Source organism: Xyrauchen texanus, chromosome 49, assembly GCF_025860055.1.
Source record: "Xyrauchen texanus isolate HMW12.3.18 chromosome 49, RBS_HiC_50CHRs, whole genome shotgun sequence".
In the NCBI taxonomy this organism is placed as follows: Eukaryota; Metazoa; Chordata; class Actinopteri; order Cypriniformes; family Catostomidae; genus Xyrauchen; species Xyrauchen texanus.
This window is the reverse complement of record NC_068324.1, coordinates 23,421,143-23,446,493: the sequence shown is the minus strand read 5'-3', so window position 1 is coordinate 23,446,493 and position 25,351 is coordinate 23,421,143. Positions and strand designations below refer to the sequence as shown.

The window sequence follows — 25,351 nt, the reverse complement described above, 5'->3', positions numbered from 1 at the left end:
ATGCATCAAATGAATTACAATATTTGCTGGCCAGATCTATACATGTACTATACGCTTTGACATTTTTGTATTCAGCCTTTTATATTTTTGCTTTTCATGAATTTCTTTGTGATTCATAATTGTTTTACTCTGAAAAATGTGCGGTAAGCCTATAATAGGCTGTTTAAAGGCAGGTGTCATTGCAATAATTTCCCCATGGACAGTAGAGTAACAACGTGCCCCAGTGTCCAAAGCAAGTAATACCAATAACCAATAAAAATAAATAAGAAAATTTAATAAAAAATAGGTTTATCTATGTATTATTATAGTATCATTATTTTGCATATGGTTCATATTCTCTGAAGCACCATTCTGTCAAATTAATAAATGTAAATGTGAATGTATACTGTGCAAGTGTTGTTTTCACTTCCATACCGCAGTAGGGCGCTGTTGAGCTTCACGCCACTCCACTGACTCTAACGGAGCTGCTGTAATATTCTCATTCTGACAGCTACACCATCAGTAGGACAAATACTTCATATATACTCCTCTAAATCGATATCCAGATGCCTGGATGCGCGAGAAAGAGGTTTGCAGAGGGTTATGTTAGTCTGTTAGTGTAGTAAATGTGAGTTATCATTAGCGGTAGCTGGTTAAAGTAGCTCAGCACAGCTTTGTTTACATTGCTAGTTCAGTCCCAGCAGCTTTCATTGAGTTAACGACAGCATAGAAACGCTATAACACCTGTTAGTGCTCATTTCAAGAGTCTGGAATCATCACATGTGCCTAATTTCCTCGGGTTCTGCTGAAAAGTGTTTTATTTGTGCCCGTACTTCACTGGACATCAGTATGGGGATGTGTTTGCCCTGTTTGAGTGGAGCTGAAGATGACGTGGTCGTCACACCAGATCCTGTGAGTATTTAAACACGTTTGTCAACATCACATGCATTTATATTACTTCTTTCACGCTTCCTATCGTTTTGGAAATAAGTCCTTACTGTGAACTCGCTATGATACGTGTAGTTATTACTTATTTATAACTATTCCATTTAATGTCAGTATATAGAAGAATAAAGAATAGACTTATATAGAATGGAGTTTTATAAGAATCCTTTAAATCTGTAGTTTCCATTTGTGATGTCACAGTGGCAGAGACAGACACGCCCAATAATGACGTCACTCGTGGCCATGGCAACAAGAGTTGCAAAATTGAACGTAACTTTACAGAAAAAAGGTCAGTGATTGTGTTCAAAACAATCAAGTGATTTGATCAAACTAAAATCGTGTCAACACATATATTGTTTATGATTTGTGTCTTTACTGTTGAAACAGTGGGTAATTTAACATTTACATAGTGGCCCCCATTCACTTCCACTGTAAGTGCCTCACTGTAACATAGTGCTTTTTTAAAGAAGGGAGGAACATTATGACACAAATGCTGTCTATCGAGCTTAGCTTGTATTTAACCCAGAACATTCTATTATAAATACACACACTGATCAGCCACAACATTAAAACCACCTGGCTAATATTGTGTAGGTCCCCCTTATGCAACAAAATCATGCATGGTTGCATGGTTGATGTGAACATTAAATGAAGCTCCTGATGGGTCAGGAGCTTCATTTAATGTTCACATCAACCATCAGAATGGGGAATAAATTTGATCTCAGTGATTTGGAGCATGGCATGATTGTTGGTGCCAGGTGGGCTGGTTTGAGTATTTCTGTAACTGTTGATGTTCTGGGATTTTCATTACAACAGTCTCTAGAATCATACACCATGCCTACTCGTTTCATGAATTCACTTGAAACGAGTGCTTAAAACCCCCATAACCATGGTAAAATCACTGAAACACAAGAACATGTGTGGCATATTGCTTTTATAAAACAGCAGCAACAGCAATATAATAAAAAATACCAACTTACATTTATTAATAATAATCACAATAAATAATTCTTCCACAAACTGTGTCCTGTAAGATTTATTTATTTATTATTTTTTATTTTTTTTATCCTCCTGCACATTTTACGTTTCCCTTTTTGATTTGTAAGTAGTAGCCCCTTATATACATGCAAAAAAAAAAAAGTTTTCCTAAAAAGTTATGTCCTCATATGTGAAATATCCAGGAGTGTTGGGTATTCATGTTTTTGAGACATTAAATCTGATTTTATGTAAAGCTGCTTTGGAACAATGTGTATTGGGAAAAGCACAAAAAAAAAAAATCTATACAAATAAAAATTATTTGACTTCATTTAATTTTTGTTACAATGTTTTTTCTACTGTCAAGTCATTTATATTTTATAGCACTTTTCACAACACAAATTGTTTCCAAGCAGCTTTACAGAATATTAGCAATAACAGAAGATAAAACTGTAATATATATATAAAGTCTATGAGTCATCATTGTGTAGTTTGATAAATTATGATTGTAATTTGTGTATAAAAATACATTAAATGATTATTTAATAAGAACCCCAGTGAGCAAGCTGAAGATGACTGTGGCATGGAACAAAAACTCCACAAGATGTTGATTAATGGTGAAAAATAATCTTGGGAGAAACCAGACTCACTGTGGGGGCCAGTTCCCTCTGACTAACATCATGAATATGATGACAATATTACTTATGTATAGTGCAGGTCGTGGTTTAAAATGATTAAAAGTGTATATAAAGGTAAATATATATATATATATATATATATATATATATATATATATATATATATATATATATATATATATATATAAAAGATAAAAGTAAGTATAAAGGGTCAGTGTTTAAACATAGATTTCTATGAACTGTAAGATTAATGACTAATGTCTTTGAAGTTCACATGGATGCAATTGTCCTTGTTATTTGGCTGATGAAGGCTTTTGTTGGCAATTAATAGTCTATTTATTAAATTTCAAGAGTGCAGCCGAGCCCATCAATAGACAAAGCTGATGCAGGCAGAGATCAGTGAGGTGCATCGCAGTTCAACCGGAAGGTCGGTGAGGTTCGGTGGGGTCCATCCTAAGTCCATGGTTCAGGCAGTGGCATATGAAGTATCCAATGTCTTACAGTTGGTATCAGTTCATCCTCTGAAGTCCATCGTAATAGACTGAAGTGATGTCTGGCTGGCACCGGCTGCAGTTAGTCATCAGTGGATTAGCGGAGTCCATGTCCGAGTCCGTAGAGTCTGTGGCAATACAATCTCAATGGCCAGCAACATCCAATCACTGCCAAATTTTAGCATGATAAATTCTGATTCTAAGTATTGATTATCATTGTATATTTGCCAATCATGTTGAGTGGTACAAACATCATCTGCAGCCTCAAACTGAACTTTTGAAATCAAATCCCTTTATTGTCACAACACCATATCCACAAGTGTACAGGTGTGAAAGTCTTGAGTGGATGCTCACCAACTATGCAGTGAGGACAAATATCAGACCACAAAATACACAATAGACGCATGTAGAGTATGACGAATATTTACGTATATACACTTAGACATAATACTATTGTACAGATGATAAACAATGTACAGTGAACGAGGACTGATTTACAAATGTGAATTTATAAAATATACTGAATATATAAAGTAATGAGATATATAGTGTGCATTAGGGATGTCAAGATTACCCGATTTCATAATTAACCGTGATTAAAATGGTCATGGTTATTAAACCGTAAGAATTTGGAAGCTACAGTTAAAAACGGGAAAAAACACCCATGTTGTCTATTTAAAAAAACATGCTGAAAATTTGTCTTTTGGCTTGCAGAACGTGAACTTTCAGTGCACGTGAAACTCTCAAAATGAAAACATGGCGGAACAACGTGATCTCCCGGAGTTGTATCCGCCGAAGAAGAGAATTAAATCAGCTATTTCTAAAAAATGACAGGAGTTGTTGAAGTAAGACGGGTATCCAGTATGCAAACGTGCCGATGAAAAATGTCCGCAAAAGTGGTGAAAACATCTAATATGTTCGAGCACCTGAGGGATCACCATCCAGAAATTCGTGCCCCGATGAAGGTAATAATTACCACAGCAAATATTATATGTAGTGTACTACTTACCTTTTGGTAAAGTCAAACACTGAATTGAAACGGTGAAAATCCAAATAGTTTTTCTTACTTGAATAAGATTTTAGTGAGGGTAAAAGCGCTGTGATTATCCGGCTGATCGTTAGATTACTGAATAAAGAAAGAAGGTTCTCCTAGCCTGACACTAGGTTTGTTTTATTTAAAACATATGGTTTATGTTATAGTTGTTTTTGGTTATTTATTTTCAATTTATATTTAATAAAATTTGTATTTAAGGAAAGGGTATACATACTTTTTTGTTGAAAAGGTACAGTACGTTTTGGTGTCAGAGGGCAGCAAGAGAAAATTGCAAAAACCTAAGTGCTTTACCTACTTGTTTTCAGCTTAGAAGTAGGAATATACAGTCAGGTCCATAAATATTGGGACATCGACACAATTCTAATCGTTTTGGCACTATACACCACCACAATGGATTTGAAATGAAACGAACAAGATGTGCTTTAACTGCAGACCTTCAGCTTTAATTTGAGGGTAATTACATCCAAGTCAGGTGAACGGTGTAGGAATTACAACAGTTTGTATATGTGCCTCCCACTTTTTAAGCGACCAAAAGTAAAGGGACAATTGGCTGCTCAGCTGTTCCATGGCCAGGTGTGTGTTATTCCCTCATTATCCCATTTACAAGGAGCAGATAAAAGGTCCAGAGTTCATTTCAAGTGTGCTATTTGCATTTGGAATCTGTTGCTGTCAACTCTCAATATGAGATCCAAAGAGCTGTCACTATCAGTGAAGCAAGCCATCATTAGGCTGAAAAATCAAAACAAACCCATCAGAGAGATAGCAAAAACATTAGGTGTGGCCAAATCGACTGTTTGGAACATTCTTAAAAAGAAAGAACGCACCGGTGAGCTCAGCAACACCAAAAGACCCGGAAGACCACGGAAAACAACTGTGGTGGATGACCGAAGAATTCTTTCCCTGGTGAAGAAAACACCCTTCACAACAGTTGGACAGATCAAGAACACTCTCCAGGAGGTAGGTGTATGTGTGTCAAAGTCAACAATCAAGAGAAGACTTCACCAGAGTGAATACAGAGGGTTCACCACAAGATGTAAACCATTGGTGAGCCTCAAAAACAGGAAGGCCAGCTTAGAGTTTGCCACACAACATCTAAAAAATCCTTCACAGTTCTGGAACAACATCCTATGGACAGATGAGACAAAGATCAACTTGTACCAGAGTGATGGAGAGAAGAGTATGGAGAAGGAAAGGAACTGCTCATGATCCAAAGCATACCACCTCATCAGTGAAGCATGGTGGTGGTAGTGTCATGGCGTGGGCATGTATGGCTGCCAGTGGAACTGGTTCTCTTGTATTTATTGATGATGTGACTGCTGACAAAAGCAGCAGGATGAATTCTGAAGTGTTTCGGGCAATATTATCTGCTCATAGTCGGCCAAATGCTTCAGAACTCATTGGACGGCGCTTCACAGTACAGATGGACAATGACCCGAAGCATACTGCGAAAGCAACCAAAGAGTTTTTTAAGGGAAAGAAGTGGAATGTTATGCAATGGCCAAGTCAATCACCTGACCTGAATCCGATTGAGCATGCATTTCACTTGCTGAAGACAAAACTGAAGTGAAAATGCCCCAAGAACAAGCAGGAACTGAAGATAGTTGCAGTAGAGGCCTGGCAGAGCATCACCAGGGATGAAACCCAGCGTCTGGTGATGGTCTATGCGTTCCAGACTTCAGGCTGTAATTGACTGCAAAGGATTTGCAACCAAGTATTAAAAAGTGAAAGTTTGATTTATGATTGTTAATCTGTCCCATTACTTTTGGTCTGTATATGATAACTGCATGTCCTAACGTATGCAATAAAACTTAAGATGTGATATGTTTTTGGAGGGTTTTATTGTTGCATAATAGGTCAATTTGCAGATAATTGTAAAAATCGTGAAATCGTGATTTTTTTTTATCAGACAATAATCGTACCATCAAAAATTCACATTGTGACATCCCTAGTGTGCATAAAACAATACATAATAACCGTGATAGGGTGATCATGTGCAGGATGAGCAATGCAGTTGTGCAAATGGAGTGCCAAGGGACAGAGAGAATCCTCCAGCCTGTGCAGAGCGGTACATGAGACATTCAGTAATGTACTGTATAACATGATCAGTCTGAGATCAGTGTTACTGATGACTTATAAATGGCAATGCATGGGAAGATGGGGTGGGGTTATGTAGTGGTGATGTTATTAGTTTGAGTTCAACAGTTGATGGCCTGCTGGTGCTGGACCTGATGCTGCGATACTGTCTGCCTGAAGGTAGCAGTGAAAGCAGTCCATGGCTCAGGTGGCTGGAGTCTCTAACGATCCTCCAAGTTTTCCTCATACACCCTCTGGTGTGGATGTCCTGGAGGGAGGGACACTCACCTCCAATGACGTGTTGGGCAGATTGCACCATCCCCAGCAGAGCTTTGCGGTTGAGGGCGGAGCAATTTCTGTACCAGGAGGTGATGCAGCCAGTTAGAATGCTTTCCACAGTGCATGTGTAGAATGATTTGAGGATGTTGTTGCTCATATCGAACTTCCTAGGTCACCTGCGGAAGAAGAGCCGCTGATGAGCCTTCTTCACCACTGCCACAGTGTGAACAGATCATGTTTGGTCCTCAGTGATATAAACACAGAAGAATTTAAAGCTGTTGACCTGCTCCACTAGTGTCCCGCCGATGGTGATAGGGGCGTGCTCTATCTTCTGAAGTCCACCACAAGCTCCTTGGTCTTTTTGACATTGAGAGAGAGGTAGTTCTCCTGGCAACAGTGTGTCAGGGTGTGCACCTCCTCTCTATATGCCGTCTCATCATTGTCGGTGATCAAGCCCTTCACCGTCGTGTCATCTGCAAATTTCACAATGATGTTGGAGCTGTGTGTGGCCATGCAGTTGTGTGTGTACAGGGAATACAGGAGGGGGCTGAGAACACAGTCCTATGGAGCATTAGTGTTGAGGGCCAGTGGGGAAGAGATGTTACTACCCATTCTGACCACCTGGTGTCTGCCTGACAGGAAGTCCAGTATACAGCTGCACAGGGAGCTGTTCAGGGTTTCAGGTCAAGCTTGGAGGGCAAAATGGTATTGAATGCTGAGCTGTAGTCCACAAACAGCATTCTCACAATGGTGTTCCTTTTTTCCAGGTGGGTGAGAGCAGTGTGTGCCTCTCAAAGCATTTACTAATGATGGGGTCAGAGCAACAGGGCACCAGGCATTTAAGAATGTGATTTTGTATTGCTTCAGTACAGGCACTATCATTTTAAAGCATGTTGGATCCACAGACAGGGAGTGGGAAAGGTTGAAAATGTCAGTAAAAACACCAGCCAGTTGGTTTGCGCATGCTCTGATGACACAGCCTGAAGTGCCATCTGGACCCACGGCATTGTATTAAGTATTAATGTGAGTATAAAAGTATTAAGCTCATGCGGGAGAGAGGCAGCAGTGTTCATAGAGAAGTTTTTATGCCCTTTGAAGTTTATGATATTACTTCCCTGCCACATGCTTCTTGAGTCAGTGGTGTTGAACTGTAATTCAATCTTGTACGTATACTGGCGTTTGGCTGCTCTAATGGTTTTGAGGAGTGTATAACTGGCTTGTTTGAGCTCCTCGGCATTCCTGGAATTAAAAGCAGAGGTCCGTGCTTTAAGACGAACATCGTTATTAATCCACGGTTTCTGGTCAGATCTGTATTGTTTTGGCTGGCACTACATCATCTATGCACTTCCTGATGAAACATGTTATAGTATCTGCGTACACCTTGATGTCATCATCTGAGGTGGACCGGAACATCTCCAAATCCACGTGATCAAAACAGTCTTGTAATGTAGAATCTGATTGGTCTGACCAGCACTGGAACGTTCTGAAGGCGGGTGATTCCTGTTTCAGTTTCTGCCTGTAAACAGGTAGAAGCTAAATGGAAGAGTCATCCGATTTGCCAAATGGTGAGCGGAGGAAGAATTTGTAGTCATCCCGGAAGGGAGAGTAGAAATGATCCAAAACGAGTGTTGCATCTGATGTGTTGGAAGTATTTCGGTGTGATTGACCTGAAGTTGGCTTTGTTAAAGTCCCAGGTCACAATGAACGTGGCCTCAGGGTGTGCGGTTTCCTGCTCAATTATACTCCCATACAGTTCTTTGAGTGTGTCTGTGTTGCCTTGTGGGGGGATGTACACATCTGTGATAATGACCATTGTGAATTCCCTCTGTAGCCAGTTTGGCTGACACAGAAGCTTGAACAATTCCAGATCAGTAGAGCAGAAAGACTTGATAGAATGTACATTCCTCTGATCACACCAGTATTTATTGATTATAAAACATACACCACCTCATTTGCTTTTCCCCGAGAGATCTTTCACTCTTTTTCACTTTGGCTGAGTCTGGAACCTCTGCAGACATCTAAGTTTCTGTAAGGCAGATAATGCAGCAGTCCCTCATCTCTTGTTGTAAAGAGATCCACACTCTCAGCTCGCAGAGTTTATTGTCCAGAGACTGAATGTTTGTCAGTAGATTGCTGGGTAGCAAGGGTCGATTTGCACGGCATCTTAGTCTGACGAGGACTCCAGCTCTCCTTCCTCTTTTCCGGCTACGCTTCCACGGCCGGGCGGCCCAGATAAAGGGCTCTGTTGTCATGTTTGAAAAAGGCGGGTCGGCATTGAGGAATTTTGGTCGGATGTGAATGCTTTTGGCTGCATAGTAAAGCTATAGGATGCTCCCTTGCTTGATATTTAGATTTGTTGGTGTTCCTCCAAAAGATAAACTCCGCTGTGATTGCCGCCATGTTGTTTTATCACATGACTCGGTGTACGTATGTAATATAGTAACATTGTATGACAAAAGCTGGAAGAAGTATGTCTGGAATCTATGCATACTACTCACCTCACCTGTGGATGGACTTTACTAATGCTGAGTAGTGTTTCCTTCATCAAATGCTGTATATACTCTGACAGCACACAAATTCAGATGAATGTCAACACTGATGTTTATCTTTAAAGGGGTCATGACATGAGAAACCAAATTTGCCTTGATCTTTTGGTATATAAGAGGTCTTTGTATCATTAAAACGTCCTGCAAGTTTAATATTTTAAGACGTCCTCCCCATTCTAAACGAATCATTTATTTAATCAAGCTCAAAATACAGCTCGTTCTGGATTCATGGTTAGAAGTGACGTGACGGTTAGAAGTGACGTACCAGCGTTTGCATATGACCGCCTCCAGCACAAGATAACTACGCTTTAAGCGCAAGACAACTACGCTCATTTCAGTATCGCCGTCGCCTCACAAGTGTTCAGTCGATGGACAGCGAGCTCTGACAGAGACTACTTGTCCACAGGAAAATTACGATGCCACACAGATGTGCTGTTCCTGGCTGCGGTCAAACAAAACCTCTGAATAAGCTGCCGAAAGATCCAGACGTCAGGGAAAAATGGATGCAGTTTATTTTTTGCGGACGTCCCAGTCACGGCAGTGTTAACTTAAGCGTTTGTTCTGTACATTTTAAGGATGACTGTTTTGAGAACAAATCTCAATATGATGCTGGCTTTGCCAGAAAACTGTTGCTCAAAGATAAGTCCGTGCCGACTATTCTGGGAACAACGACGACGCTAAACTGTAAGTAATCTATTTTAAACTTTAAACTACTTTTTAAAGCGCAATTTCATTCATTATGAATAATCACAGTGTTTTTACTTAGTTTACTTGCATATTGTTCTGGCTGGGGCGTCAATAATTGATACATAGGCACTGACGTTAGCCAATCATAACAGTGGGCGTTAACACTGAAGTCTTAAATGGAAAACGCCCCCAAAACAGACTGTTTGAATCAGAGGATGAGAAACAGGGTGGGAAAAGGTCATAAATCACTAGATTTTAAAAGTTTTTCTTAAAAAAAAATATATTAATACTATAATTGCACCTAAGGGAACATAATAATACAATAAAAAAAACCATGTCATGACCCCTTTAAAAGAATAATGAATCTATGATCCAGCAGTGAAGATATCTGCTGCCATTTAAATTCTTTATTTGTTTCTCAGGAGACGAGGAGAAGACAGTTGGCAGAGGCTGCAGAGAAGAGACAGAAAGAGGTAACACTATTATATAATATACTTTATATATAATAAAGTATATAAAATCAATTTAAAATGATTGAGCACAATATTGAGTTTCATGATCTGATGCCAGAAACATACTGGCATGCAAGTACCCAAATGCAGATGTGAATGTTTGGCCAACGCAGTGCATGCATAACATAACATGCATTCATGGTTGTAACAAACTCAAGGGGGTGATAGAGGTACCATTAAATGTCCGTGCCATAAAGCCAGATGCGTTAGTATTCTGGTAGTTAGATATAAGTGTATGCCTAATTAATTCATTTCTGTTCTGTAAGGTTCTAGCTAATGTAAATTTAATTGGTGGGCATTTGTACTTTCGTAGAAGTTTATAGCAAATCATAGAGCTAAAGCAGCACAGTAAGTAAACATCCACATTCTGCTGTCTACACACTTCTGGTAGCATTCTACTGCTGCATCACCATGACAGTCATCTTCTGTGATGTCATTATGGCTAAAATAAACGTATGGCCTACTTCTGCTGTGATGTCATTCTCATAATGCTTATGGCAACACTTGTTTCTTGTATGAGAATGCATAATGGTGTGTTTTTCCTTACTAGTAATGATGTCATATAGGTTGAGCTAGACACTACAGTTAAAAGTACATTCCAAACCTGTGTGAATTTCTTTATCCTTTAGAAAAGAGATGTTTAGCAGAATGTCATGCTGTTCTTTTCCATACCAAAAAAGGGGCTGTCAAGCTCCAAAAATTTCAAAATAATTTGTATAAAAGCTCTTACATTTATTCCTCTGTTAAAACTCATGTATTATTTGAGCTGTAAAGTTGTTTAAATTGATACTTGTAGAATTGGCTATATAACATTACACAAGTTTAGTAAGTGATTTTGTCGCACTAAAATCATGTTAACGCACATTGTTTGTCTTGTGGTTATACTTTAAAAAAAATTATGTGTATTTTAACGTTCAAAAGTTGGCCCCATTGACTTTCCCATTCTCTCATCTTCATGGCATCCCAGATATGCATGACTTTCTTTCTTCTGCAGAACACAAATTAAGATGTAAGAAGAATATTTCAGCTATTTAGGTCCATACAATGCAAGTGAATGGTGACCAGAACCTAAAATTTATCCATTAGACAGTGTGATTACCTTTATGCTTTCTTTATATGATTTTTGGAGCTACAAAGGTCTGGTCACCATTCAATTGCAGCGTATGGACCTACAGAGCTGAAATATTCTTCTACAAATCTTCATTTCAGCAGAAGAAAGAAAGTCATACTCATCTGGGATGGCATGAAGGTGAGAAAATTCTGAGAGAATTTTCATCATGTCATATGAATGGCACAATTATGACAAAAATTATAATTAATGGTTATTGCAATCACGATTATTAATGAGGCTTAATAGAAGTTACGACAAATACTTACTGTATGTTTAACTTTAGAACTGAGACTTAAATAATAAGTTTAGCTTTTTAACTGAGTACTGTTTAATTACTTTATTTCTATTTTATACATCAGTAAATCATTTTCATTTTGGCCTACTTGACAAAAATGTAGCATGACAAAACTAAACTCTTATCCAATGTTTTAATACATTTCAATCAAGCAGCAATATTAAAAACGCTCCCATTATATTGACTGAATCTGCACTCATTGCAGCGCGAGCTCTCGCGAATGCACTCATTGACACGGCACAATAAATCACTTATTTACACTTACTTCCACTGTTATGCTTATCATCACTGTTAGTTATGGGCAGGGTTGGGGAGTAACGGAATACATGTAACGGGATTACATATTTAAAATACAAAATATAAGTAACTGTATTCCACTACAGTTACAATTTAAATCATTGATATTTAGAATACAGTTACATTCAAAAAGTATTTTGATAACTGAAGAGATTACTTTGCATTATATTCTCATTTGTTTAATTTAATATTTAGTTCTTTCAGATGGAAAACATTTATACATATAAATGATGTGATCCAAAGTGCATTTGAACAGCAGTCAAACACTTTCTTATGATGTGTTACATTCATACGAGCAGACAAAGAAGTACGTTTGAAGTAAGAAATAGAAATAAACCTTGTGTAGATTGTCAGCTTTATGCTAAACTAAAATGCTATTTCAACCATTTTACATGCACGTTACCAGACACGATCATATTTTTTTATCAAGAAAATTCACATTGGATCATAATTTCTTTTTTTCTAGTAAGACTTTTGATATTAGGGCAAAAATCATATTCTTGATTTTCTTCCATTTTTATAGTCAAAACAAATGGAAAAATCTACTCTGTAGTGGAATACACTGGTTCCCTTACGACTTCAGTCCACTTGACATTGCGTTACTAATGCATATGGGGAGTGCCTTCACACATGACCTATTTGAACCCTCTCTACAATAACGCCAATATTCTAATATTGGCTATGGTGTTTGAGCCAACAGTTTTTGGCGCGAAACTGACCACTCGTTTCGGCGCTAACTGACCACTATAAAACAGGTGCGCACACACCATATCCTCAGAATTTCTTCCTTCAAGACAGCGATTACCTCTTGTCTCGAAGCCCTCTACCTTCGCCGTCGATTCACACCAGTCAGCGGACGGAATCTTCACAGCTGAGAAGAATCTCCGCTCCCCTGCAGTGCTCCGGCGAACATCACTCCGCCTCGCCGCTTGACGCTTCGCTGGTGAACGGACCTCAGCATCCTGATTCTCCGCAGCACATCGGCAGGTGTAGAGTGTCCTTTTAAGCAAATACTTGTGTTATAAATATAAATGATATAAGTTATATAAATATAAATCTACGTATATTTATATTTATATATCTAGAAGAGTCACTTACGTGTTCGCGTCTTTTTCAAGATGTCGTTCCGTAAGGGTTCCTTGTGCGAGAGACACATCCCGCCGTCAGACAAGCATGAGAGCTGCGTTTTCTGTTTGGGCCGCGCCCACACAGAGGCAGCTCTCATGGAGACAGACTGCCCTCACTGTGAGGACATGAGTCTCAAGTCGCTTCGCTCAAGAATCGCTCTCGTTCTGAGGGACGATTCAGCCTCTCGCGCCCTCCCACCAGCCTCTTCTGTGATTCCCGAGGGTTCACACGAGGGGGCACGGCGGGGCCGCGAGGTCGAGCAGGATGAACTTGAGGTGGATTTCGTGCCGGCACACGCCCCACGAGCCCCTCAACCTCCACGAAGCGCATATTTCCCCATACGCTATGTGCGAGACGAGCTCCGGCCCTCTGAAGGAGCGTGCGGCCTCGTCTCGTTTGGTGGATCTGACGCTGGGGATGATAAGGATGATAATGACGATGTTATGTCTCTCGCTGCATCAGGCGACTGGTCAGTGGATGATGCTACCGCCCCTCCCCCCAGCGAGGGCGAGGATCGTGTGCGCACCACTGACAGGGAGATGCTTCGCGTCCTTGCAAGGGCGGTCAAAGAACTCAATCTCGAGTGGTCTCCCCCAGAGGTACCTGGACAGTCTCGCCTTGATGAGTGGTTCTTGCAGTCCGGACGCCGTCAAGCGCCCGCGCCCCGCAGAACTGCCCTGTTCTTCCCTGAGGTGCACAGCGAACTATCTAAGTCCTGGCACGCGCCCCTCTCAGCGCGCACGCGCAGTGACTACGTTCTCTCGAACGTGGACCACGGTGAAAAGAACGGCTATGCTCAACTACCCCCAGTGGAGGAGGCGGGAGCAGCACATCTCTGTCCAACGAGTAGCAGGGCATGGAAATCACGCCCATTCATCCTTCTAAGCCGTGTAGGCAGACGTCCACACTGGCGGGGAAAGCCTACTCAGCGGCAGGACAAGCTGGATCAGCACTCCATGCAATGGCAGTGCTTCAGGTATTCCAAGCGAAGCTCCTTAGACAAATGGACGAGCAAGGCTTTGATGCGGAGACTTTTAAAGAGCTTCGGGCCGCTACAGACTTGGCGCTGCGCGCCACGAAAGTCACGGCGCAGGCCATCGGGAAGTCCATGGGTAACCTGGTAGTTCTGGAAAGGCATGTATGGCTGACACTCACGGAGATGAGTGCCAGAGAGAAGACATCTCTATTGGCTGCCCCAGTGTCTCCAGCCGGCCTCTTTGGCGACGCAGTGAGTACGTTTGCTGAGCGCTACGTCACGACTCAGCAGCAGTCACAAGCCATAAGGCACTTCATGCCCAAACGGAGCATAGCGCAGACGGCTCGCCCCCGCTCTGTCTCAAGTCAGCGCCCGGCTAAAAGACCCATGCCTGCTAACTCAGCGCCTGCACCGGCCCCCGCCGAGCCACCAGTGAGGCCACGCAAGCCTTGGCCCAAACGGAAGCAGCCGTATCAGCGCCCACCTCGCGCCGACGGGAGGAACTCCCCCACGCAGCGGAAGCTCTCCTGACGGGCGCAACGCTTTGAAGAGGAAAATGGAGCCCGTCGTTCCCTCCAGTGCTCCGAAGAAGGCTCGATTGGAGACACAGAACACTGTTCCCCACCTCCCCACTGCTGTTCGTCAGGAGAGGAATATTGCTGTTCACAATGTTTTAAAAAATTTTGTTTCTGTGTCATATGCAATAAAAAATGCAATAAAGAATACAGCACTCGTTGCAAATGCACGAGATGCTCATACATTCTCAAAAAAGAGCCCTTTTCCTCTTCAAAGCACACACATTATGCACAACCGCTTCCCTGTGGTAAGCGACGCATTATATCAAACGGTGAGCAAACCAAAGTGCCCTCTATCCCATTACGCGGACGTGTGGCGAGCCCTAACGGGCATTTCAGAATGGGTGCAAAAAAGATCGAACATGGCTATACGATCCAATTTGCTCGCCGGCCACCCTGTTTCAACGGCGTTCTGTCTTCCACGGTTTCATCCGAAGATGCGCCAGTGTTCTAATCGTGAAAAACGCGATAGAGATTGTGCCAAATTGTCAAGCACAAAAAGGGTTTTACAGCCGTTATTTTCTTGTCCCAAAGAGAGACGGCGGACTTCGGCCAATCCTGGATCTGAGACATTTAAATCGCACACTTATAAAGCGCCCATTCAAAATGATTACTCAGAAACGAATTCTATTGCATATGCGCCCACACGATTGGTTTGCGTCGATAGATCTGAAGGATGCGTACTTCCATATCCAAATTGTACAGCACCACAGGATGTTTTTGAGATTCGCGTTCGAGGGAATAGCGTATCAATTCAAAGTCCTGCCCTTCGGACTGTCTCTGGCTCCTCGCACATTTACGAAGTGCATCGATGTGGTGCTCGCCCCTCTGAGACTGAGCGGCGTACGCATATTGAACTACCTCGACGATTGGCTGTTACTAGCACAATCAGAGGCTCTGTTATGCCAACACAGAGACTTACTGCTTCAGCATCTAAACAGCTTGGGCCTCAATGTAAACTGTGCGAAAAGCACGCTCTCTCCCAGCCGAAATATCTCCTTTTTGGGAGTCCGCCTCGACCACGAGCGGGCGCGCGCACCTCACGAGCGAGCGCGTTCAGGCCATTCTACAGTGTCTGTCTCAGTTCAAACTGGGGAGATCACTTCCTCTGAAGATGTTTCAGAAAGCATTGGGATTTATGGCAGTGGCATCAGCCGTCATCCCATTAGGTCTCTTACACATGAGACCACTTCAGTGCTGGCTGAAGCACCGTGTGCCACAACATGCTTAGCGCCAAGGGCGCATGCGTCTCACTATATCCCGCCGCTGTATAGCTGCATTGGTACAATGGACAGCTCCTGCATTTTACCAGCGAGGTGTGGCGCTGGGGCAAATTATCAGGCGGAAAGTAGTGACAACAGACGCTTCCAACACAGGTTGGGGGGCGGTGTGCGATGGGCGCCCGACTTTCGACACCTGGACAGGTCCGAGGAGGGCGTGCCATATCAACCGCCTAGAACTATCGGCTGTAATTCTAGCCTTGAAGGCTTTTCAGTCAGAAATAGCGAACTGTCATGTCCTGGTTCGCTCAGACAACATGACAGTTGTGGCATATATAAACCGCCAAGGTGGAGTTCATTCACCGCCACTGCTGAGACTGACACGGCACCTCCTCCTATGGAGCGAGCATCATCTCCTCTCCCTGCGTGCGACATATGTCCCAGGCTGCCTGAATTACGGCGCGGACCTACTGTCACGCCAAGGGGTGATACCGGGCGATTGGATACTTCATCGAAATATTCGGCAAAGCAGAAATCGACCTATTTGCCTCAGTGGAGAATACTCCCTGTCCCCTTTGGTATTCGAAATCCCAAGCCCCGCTGGGAACGGATGCAATGGCACACAAATGGCCGGTGAAACGCAAATACGTGTTTCCTCCGATATGCCTAATCCACTCTGTCATATGCAAAGTCCGGGAGGACAAGGAAACGGTTCTATTAGTTGCGCCGAGATGGCCCAACCAGCCATGGTTTCCGGAAATGATAGAGATGCTGTACAGCTCGCCATGGGAAATACCGCTGAGGAGGGATCTCCTCTCTCAGGCGCACGGCACAATCTGGCATCCCCAGCCCCAGCTGTGGAACCTGCTTGTGTGGCCACTGAACGGGACGCACTACACACGCCAGAACTGACGCGTTCAGTCATGAACACCATTTTACAAGCCAGAGCACCGTCCACAAGACGCCTCTTTGCACTAAATTGGAAGGTTTTCACTGACTGGTTTCTCTCACGTAGTAAGGACCCAGTAAACTGCCCCATACATGAAATTCTAATATTTCTTCAAGAGCGATTAGACGCTGGACTCACCCCGTCAACGCTCAAAGTGTATGTGGCAACTATAGCTGTGTATCACGCACATGAAGCCGGCGCTTCTATAGGCAAGCATGATTTAATCATAAAGTTCCTAAAAGGAGCAAGACGATTAAACCCGCCTCGGCCAGCTACAATCCCGACTTGGGACCTAACTTTAGTCCTAAAAGCTCTCGCAGGGCCCCCTTTCGAGCCTTTGGACTCTGTTGATTTGCGCATGCTTTCCGTTAAAACCACACTACTGCTGGCTCTGGCCTCAGTAAAACGGGTCGGTGACCTGCATGCGTTATCAGTCGACAGTTCTTGTCTGGAGTTTGGCCCCGGCCTTTCAAGAGCCACTGTCAAACCCAGGAAAGGCTATGTACCCAAGGTTCTGACCACACCCTTCAAAGCGCAAGTGGTTCTCCTCCAGGCATTCTTCCCTCCCCCATTTAATTCGGATGAGGAACAATAATTGCATTTGTTATGCCCTGTGCGGGCGCTACATACATACGTTGAGCGTACTTGCCAGTTCAGACTGTCTGATCAGCTCTTTATATGCTATGGAGGACGCACAAAAGGAATGTCCATCTCCAAGCAAAGACTTTCTCACTGGATTGTCGATGCAATTACACTGGCTTATGAATCGCAGGGTCAGACTTGCCCAATTGGTGTTAAAGCACACTCAACTAGAGGCATGGCCTCCTCATGGGCAAGGACGAATGGTGTGTCCTTACAAGACATATGTTTTGCAGCAGGATGGTCCTCACAAAACACGTTCGCAAGGTTTTACAACCTAGACGTAACATCTCTTTCTTCACAAGTCCTCTCTGTTTAGAGCACTTGCTATTCATTGGCCATATATATATATATATATATATATATATATATATATATATATATATATATATATATACCGTATATATAGATAGATAAATAGATAGATATCTATTTACTTATGCCCCCTTTTTAAGTACGGGCTCTGCATCATTTACACAACCGCCTGCATTCAGGCTGTTATAATTCCATAAGTCACAAGCACTTCATTATAAATAAACTCCCTTCCCGGCCGGGTTCATAAGGAGTAATTCATACTATATGACTATATCTCATATATTCATTATGAGTGCTCTCCTCCTGGCGATCATGAGGATCACTCACTGTGGCATACTCATGTCGGTCGTCGTCCTATAAGACTGCGCCGCCATGTTTCCTCTTTAGGAAGTCATGTCATGTAGTGCGGCGTGATGGGATTCTGTTCCCCATATGCGTTAGTAACGCAATGTCAAGTGGACTGAAGTTGTAAGGGAACGTCTCGGTTACGTATGTAACCTCGGTTCCCTGAGACGAAGGGAACGAGACATTGCGAACGCTAGCCGCACCACAAGACTCAGAGTTCTTGAGGCACGAGCAATGCGCTCCTTGTTCTTAGTCAGAAATTCTGAGGATATGGTGTGTGTGCACCTGTTTTATAGTGGTCAGTTCGCGCCGAAACGAGTGGTCAGTTTCGCGCCAAAAACAGCTCAAACAACATAGCCAATATTAGAATATTGGCGTTATTGTAGAGAGGGTTCAAATAGGTCGTGTGTGAAGGCACTCCCCATATGCGTTAGTAACACAATGTCTCGTTCCCTTCGTCTCAGGGAACCGAGGTTACATACGTAACCGAGACGTTATGGGACACATAATTCCCACACTAAGAAAACGTAGAGTATTACGCACTAGTCATGTGGACTATTTGTATGGCGCTTGGCAGCCCCATGTTGCCATATACTTTCTTTGTGTGGAAAAGAGTTGTGTGAACATTCTGCTAAATATCTCCTTCTGTGTTACACAGAAGACAGACATACAGGTATGAAATGACCTATTGGTAAGTAAATTAATTAAATGTTTTTGGGGGAAGGATAGGGCAGGTAGGTCATATTTTGTCGGTAATCGTGTTTCAGCATCGAGTATTTTGGATGCGACGAGTTTCAGTACTTCACTCACTCTATTATCATGTTTCCAGCATGTCGAAAATGCACCGTGATTTTGGCATGAAAGCACTAAATAACATTCACTGCTCATGTTTTAACAAAAAGTTTTATGATGGAATTAAAATATATGAAATTAAAAATACAGCAATTCTTGCCATCAAACAGAAGAATATTTAAGGGAAATATTTTGTGTTGAGCAACCTTTGTAAGATCAAGTACAGTGTGGTGCAGTAGTGCAGTATTCCTCTTCTGTTTGTAGACGACCTACAGAGGCATCAAAAACCCAGAAGCCCTGGAAAGGAAAAAGAAAAAACAGGAAGAGATGGAGAAAGAGACTGTGAACTCAACACCTGCTGGAGGAGGAGGGCTGAAGGTACATCACAAACAAGAGGTGCATTCCATGAATAGGGGACACACTATTATATTCCGGGTTCAATACAAGTTTTGCTCAATCGACAGCATTTGTGGCATAATGTTGATTACGACCAAAAATACATTTCGACTCGTTCCTCCTTTATTTACAAAGTAAATATTGTGATGGCGGTGACAAGGGAAATGAATTGGCTCGATAATGTTTATAGGTGTTAAAACAGAATGGACTGACCCCATTCACTTCCATTGTAAGTGTCTGTCTGTAAAAGGCTGATTTATACTTCTGCGTTGAACCTACAGCGTTGGCTTCGTGTAGTGGTCGGTGTGTTGGTTTGCATTTATAGTTCTGTGTCGGTGTGTCTGCGACATTCTGCGATTACACAGGTGAAATGCTAACTATGTTTAACAATAACAAAATCAATGCAAACAATATCATTTCTGTATTGAAAAGTATTTATTAAATTATTATTAATTAATAATAAATTATTATTTATTAAAAATGCTTTAATAATAATACAGAAATATGTTTTGGCATACTTTTAACATTCTGTGCTGAAAAACAAAAAAAACATCGAATGAACAACTACTCGCCTGAATAACACAAAACGGATGAGGTTTTAAAGACTTGACAATGCATACAGATAATAACCAACTCTCACCAGGTGATTTTTAATTTGCTGACAAATTAGAAGTGTTCTGTTTCCATAACTTATGAAATATGATTATTTACTGGACATCATATTGTCAAAAAATACGGTCAAATCATTGTGCCGATTGAACAGTTTGTGAGAAGAATACAAAACTGTTTCGCCCACATATCCCGAAGTTACCAGAGCTGGCCAGATCCAGCTCCGTTCCTGCTTAATGTTGGACTCCACTGCTACATGTCTCTGAGGGATGAAGACTTCAGTCTATTACGATGGACTTCAGAGGATGAACTGATGCCAACTCCAACTGTAAGACATCGGATACTTCATATGCCACTGCCTGAACCATGGACTTTGGATAGATGCCGGTTGAACTGCGATGCACCTCACTGATCTCTGCCTGCATCACCTCGGTCTAGTGATGGACTACACTCTTGAAATGGAATAAATAGACTAACTATTGCCAACAAAAGCCTTCATCAGGCAATTAACAAGGACAATTGCATCTATGTGAACTTCTGCAGTTAATCCAGGATGAACTTCAAAGACATTAGTCATTAATCTTACAGTTCAAACAAAATCGATGTTTAAACACTGACCCTTAACACTTACTTAGTTTAATCATATTAAACCATGACTTGAACTGTACATAACTAATATTGTCATTATATTCATGATGTTAGTCAGAGGGGAACTGGCCCCCACAGTGAGTCTGGTTTCAACAAAGTTTATTTTTCTCCATTAATCTACATCTTATGGAGTTTTGTGTTCCTTGCCACAGTCATCTTCAGCTTGCTTACTGGGGTTATAAATACAATTATTATTTCATTATTTATGTTTATACTGAATTTACAATAATTTTTAATCAAACTTCACAAACAAAAAATATATTTTGCCGCATTTTGATTGTAACTTCATGAAACACACACACACAAAAAACAGCAGATGCTACCGATTTAGAAAATTGCTTTAATGGTAACAAGTCCAAATGCAATGTAATATAATGCATAGATATTAAAATAATCTTGGATAAAATGCAACACTACCTCAGATATCCTTGTAAAAAAACACATGTAAGTCACGTCTGGTAGAGATTGCATGTGTTGTATGCACTAGGACCAGGGCAGCCACCAAACTACCTTTCAGCCGCTTGCATGTGAAATTATGTACCGTATTTTCCGGAATATAAGTCACGTTTTTTTTTTTTGTCATCATCTGAAAGGTCCTGTGACTTATATACATAATTTATACATAACTGATGCGCATAAAAACATGTGTAAACATCAGTCGTAGAGAAGATAGAAGTGTTTAAAGTGGCCAATTCAGATTATTTTGCTTAAGCAACAAGTTAAAATATTTTGTCCATCATAACATTATTCTTCTAACAAACTCAAAATAAATGGAAAGAAAAAAGCACATATAATGTGTAGGATGACCTCCTGAGGTTGACAAGCGCCATTTCTGAAGGTGAAGCACCTGCTTTCACTTGATAGTTAAAAAATCTTGCACTCTATTCATGGAAAGTGCTCAGTGTTTATTCTTTACACTTATTAAGAGTGAAATGCATTGATGATGTTATTGCTATAAGTCCAGCATTATATTCTCTCTCTCCAGTGGCAGGTTGGCTAACACAGTCTGCAGGAAGATAACTGGTGTGTGTCTACATCGGGCATCGACAATCTGCTGTATTTCCCACTGACTTGGGAGATTCTTCAAAATCTTTTTCCTTATTTTGAAGTGTACGCTAACAAGGGAGTGTGCGTAGAGACTGGAATTATTGCCAAGCTCCTGCGCAAAGCTCCTTAAGACCTTTTGATTGGCCATTAAAATCACACCCCTTTAAAATGCCAAAATGTGCTAGCCTATGGGATATAGGATTTAGCATTTTTATTTTATATACAACCTTTTCACAGTATAATATATGTTCATGAATAATTTTCACACACATGCTGCTTTTATACCAAGGTGCTTTCTATTTTCAACATTGATTTGTTAAAGAACCCGTTGAATCGGAGATCTGAATGTCATTTTAATACACATTTATACACCAAAAAAAGCATGTTTTTTAATGGGTTTAGAAGCATGTAGTACATATTTGGACATTTATATTTATTTGAAGTCATGCATACATTACCAGTGTGTTTTGAGATTATTCAGGCCTGTAAAGCTTGCGTTTGTTTATTTTGATAAATGTTTGATATTTAAGAGTGAAGTTCAAATTTTGAATGAAGGACATTGATGATTATTTGAGTTAGCACTTTCACTGACCCTTGATTGTATATGTATGTACCCTATAGTTCTTATGAACCATGTTGAATGTGCATTACTTTGTCCTATAGACTAGCAGTCATTCATAACCGCTTTGTGTCTGACGATATGAACGGCTAACTTTTCACATTTAAATCAACCTTCAGTGTCTCTGGATAATGCAGTGGTGACTGTAGAGCTGACTCAATCTCACGCTGACTCATGGAAGCGCGCTGAGTTGCTGGTTATGTGAGAAGGATATAGCTGCAGGTTGAGGGATGGGACAGAAGCTCCAAACCTCCAGCAAAAATATACCCAACCTAACCCATTCCCTAACCTTAACCGTGTGTGGAAGTGTTGCCTGCTTTTGGAGCTGGAGTAACCCACCCTCTTGGAGATTCAACCCCCATTTGGAGTCCTCTAGGCTGCATCTGTGCTATTCTGAGCTATCTGAGCTATAGTGTGAAATATATCTACTGGAACTCTGTGTGAGCTCTTCATATTGCTTTGCATTTTGTTTTTAAAATGCATTTTGACTTAGTAAAAAGCAAGGGTGTAAAGTAACAAATTACAAATACTCATGTTACTATAATTAACTACTTTTTCCCAAGAATTGTACATTTTTAAGTAGTTTAAAAATGTTATACTTTTACTATATATATAGTATATTTGAAGTTCTGTAACTGTACTTTTACTGCGCTATTTTCCCACCATCTGTGTTCTCTCTACTGATTGATTGTGTATGTATACCCTATAGTTCTTATGAACCATGTTGAATGTGCATTAATTTATCCTATAGACTAGCAGTCATTCATAACCGCTTTGTGTCTGACGATATGAACGGCTAACTTTTCACATTTAAATCAGCCTTCAGTGTCTCTGGATAATTGAAGTTCAATTACTGCTCTGTCCTGATTTTATTTTTATCTATCAACACGATTGGCTTGAGTCTTGTGACTTCCGTTAAATCAAACCACACATAAAAAACTTGAACGGCAGCTGCAGATATGGTGCCATTTGTTATGGATGTGGAGGATTCCTCAAGCACAGTTGACAGCTGAACATCACGGCCGCACCTGAAAGAGATTTTTGCAGTGAAAAATGCCAATTGCTTGATCGTGTCATGTGAGTTTAACTTGCTCAAGCCAAATATCAGCATTAATCCTGCCTCTTATTTGAAGAAACATATCTAAGTCAATTTCATATTTCTGTTACTGGATTCTGTGTGTCTATAATGTAGCCTGTAATTTAACTATTACTTTGATTATTGGGTTTGATATGAGAGATTAATGCAATGTTATCAAAAGGGCTAGGCAATAAAATGATCTAGATGTTTATCAGAAAAAAGAGAGATGTCCTTGGTCAAACATTGAGTAGTTTTCTATATTTAGCCTATGATCTACATCTAGAACAGGGGTGTTTATTACATCAATCGTGGTAGCAAGACAATCACTGTTTGGATGATCTAGATAAAATATAAAAGATTGACTTTTTATTTCCTGACGTCTTTTGCTGCTTGCTGTTTGATTGACAGACTGTTAATGTTTGTACGCTAATGCGGGTTTGCGCCTAAATGATCAAATACAATTTATAATTCCGCAGTCTTGATGAGGATTTAATGTAAACACAGTCATTTATGTCTAAAGGGAATTTAAATAGTTGGACAAAAAGTGTATTTGCATTAAAATGTTGGACTTGAAGTGTACATGTAACCGAATAGAGCACTGTCTAGTAGGCTATGTCATATAAAGAATATTAATCGAACAACAATAACAAGGAAACAAGAAAACCACTCACTACTTTTGGCTGAATAACTTGAGTAGCTTTAAAAGTATTAATGTAATAGAATAAAACCGTGATTTCTATAAAAAAAAATTATTGTTTGTTTATTAATAATACTGACTGCTGATGTACAGAGTGTGTTAATTGGTATAATAAATTGCCAGGAAAGTAGAGATGATGAAATAATTTATAATTATGCTTAGCCTTTATAAAGATCAACATTTGTAGAGCAATACTTTAGGCAGCAGAATATTCCACGAGTCACAAACTTCAGAACATTGTGCATCATGCTTTAGAATGAGAACACAACTATTTCTGGGCTTAAAGGATACAAGAACAAAATCAATGTGGGACTTTGTATCTCAAAAGGAGGACAATGTGGCCCCCCATGTGCTACTTAAAGAAACAATTCACACAAAATGAAACATTATCTCATCATTTACTCACTCTCATGCCATCCCAGATGTGTATGACTTTCTTTCTTCAGAAGAACACAAATTAAGATTTTTAGGAGAATATTTTAGCTCTGTAGGTCCTTACAATGTAAGTGAATTTTGTGATGCTCCAAAAAGCACATAAAAGCAGCATAAATTGAATACACACAACTCCAGTGATTTAATCCATTACTTCAGAAGTGATATGACAGATGTATATTTATGCATTTGGCAGATGCTTTTATCCAAAGCAATTTACAGAGTCCTTATTACAGGAACAATACCCCCGGAGGAACCTGGAGTTAAGTGACTTACTCAAGGACACAATGGTGGTGGCTGTGGGGATTGAACCAATAACATTCTGTTTAACAGTGTAGTGCTTTAGCCCACTACACCACCAGTACGTGGCGATATGCATGAAGAATGTGAATTCCCAAAACCACAAAAGAAAGATAAAGTGGAGATTGAGTGAGTAGCGAGGAGAATTAATAGTGAAAAAGGAATTAAATATCTGTTTTCTAACCACATAGATGTGGTTAGAAAACAGATATTTAATTCCTTTTTCACTATTGATAGATCAAGTCGCTTCTGAAAACATGCATTAAACCACTGGAGACACATGGATTAGACTACTTTTATGCTGATTTGTGGAGCTTCAATATTTTAACATCGATTTACTTTCAATGTATTGACCAAAAGTGCTGAAATATTCTTCTAAAAATCTTAATTTGTGTTCTGCAGAAGAATCAAAGTCATACATCCAGGATGGCATTTGGGTGAGTAAATAATGAGAGGATTTTCATGTGTGGGTGAATAATTCCTTTTCAAGCATGATGTAGCCCCTGTACCAAACAACTTTTGCCATGCCTGCCAAACCTCCTCTATTCAGCAGGACATGATGTGCCAAGTGATCCTGCTTATTCAGCATTTTTTTTTTCATTGTTTGAACATGTTTTATACACAACAATAACTCTGTCAGCATTAAGGTAAATTTAGACCCTACACATAAACTGATTTTAATGTAATTGTTTCATACATTACGA

General features: G+C 40.6%; 1 protein-coding gene across 2 annotated transcripts; it reads left to right on the top strand.

The window, feature by feature from the left end:
- The first annotated feature begins 459 nt into the window (after positions 1-459).
- LOC127640468 (small VCP/p97-interacting protein-like) lies at positions 460-25,351 on the top strand. Of its 2 annotated transcripts, none has more exons than XM_052123063.1 (4): positions 460-891; positions 10,090-10,140; positions 19,086-19,199; positions 21,460-25,351. In XM_052123063.1, exons 1-4 carry the CDS (start codon positions 760-762, stop codon positions 21,472-21,474), a joined length of 312 nt encoding a protein of 103 aa, XP_051979023.1. In that variant the 5' UTR covers positions 460-759; the 3' UTR covers positions 21,475-25,351. The 2 variants fall into 2 exon arrangements, with proteins under 2 accessions (XP_051979023.1, XP_051979021.1); XM_052123061.1 differs by having other exon boundaries at positions 19,086-19,217; positions 22,260-25,351.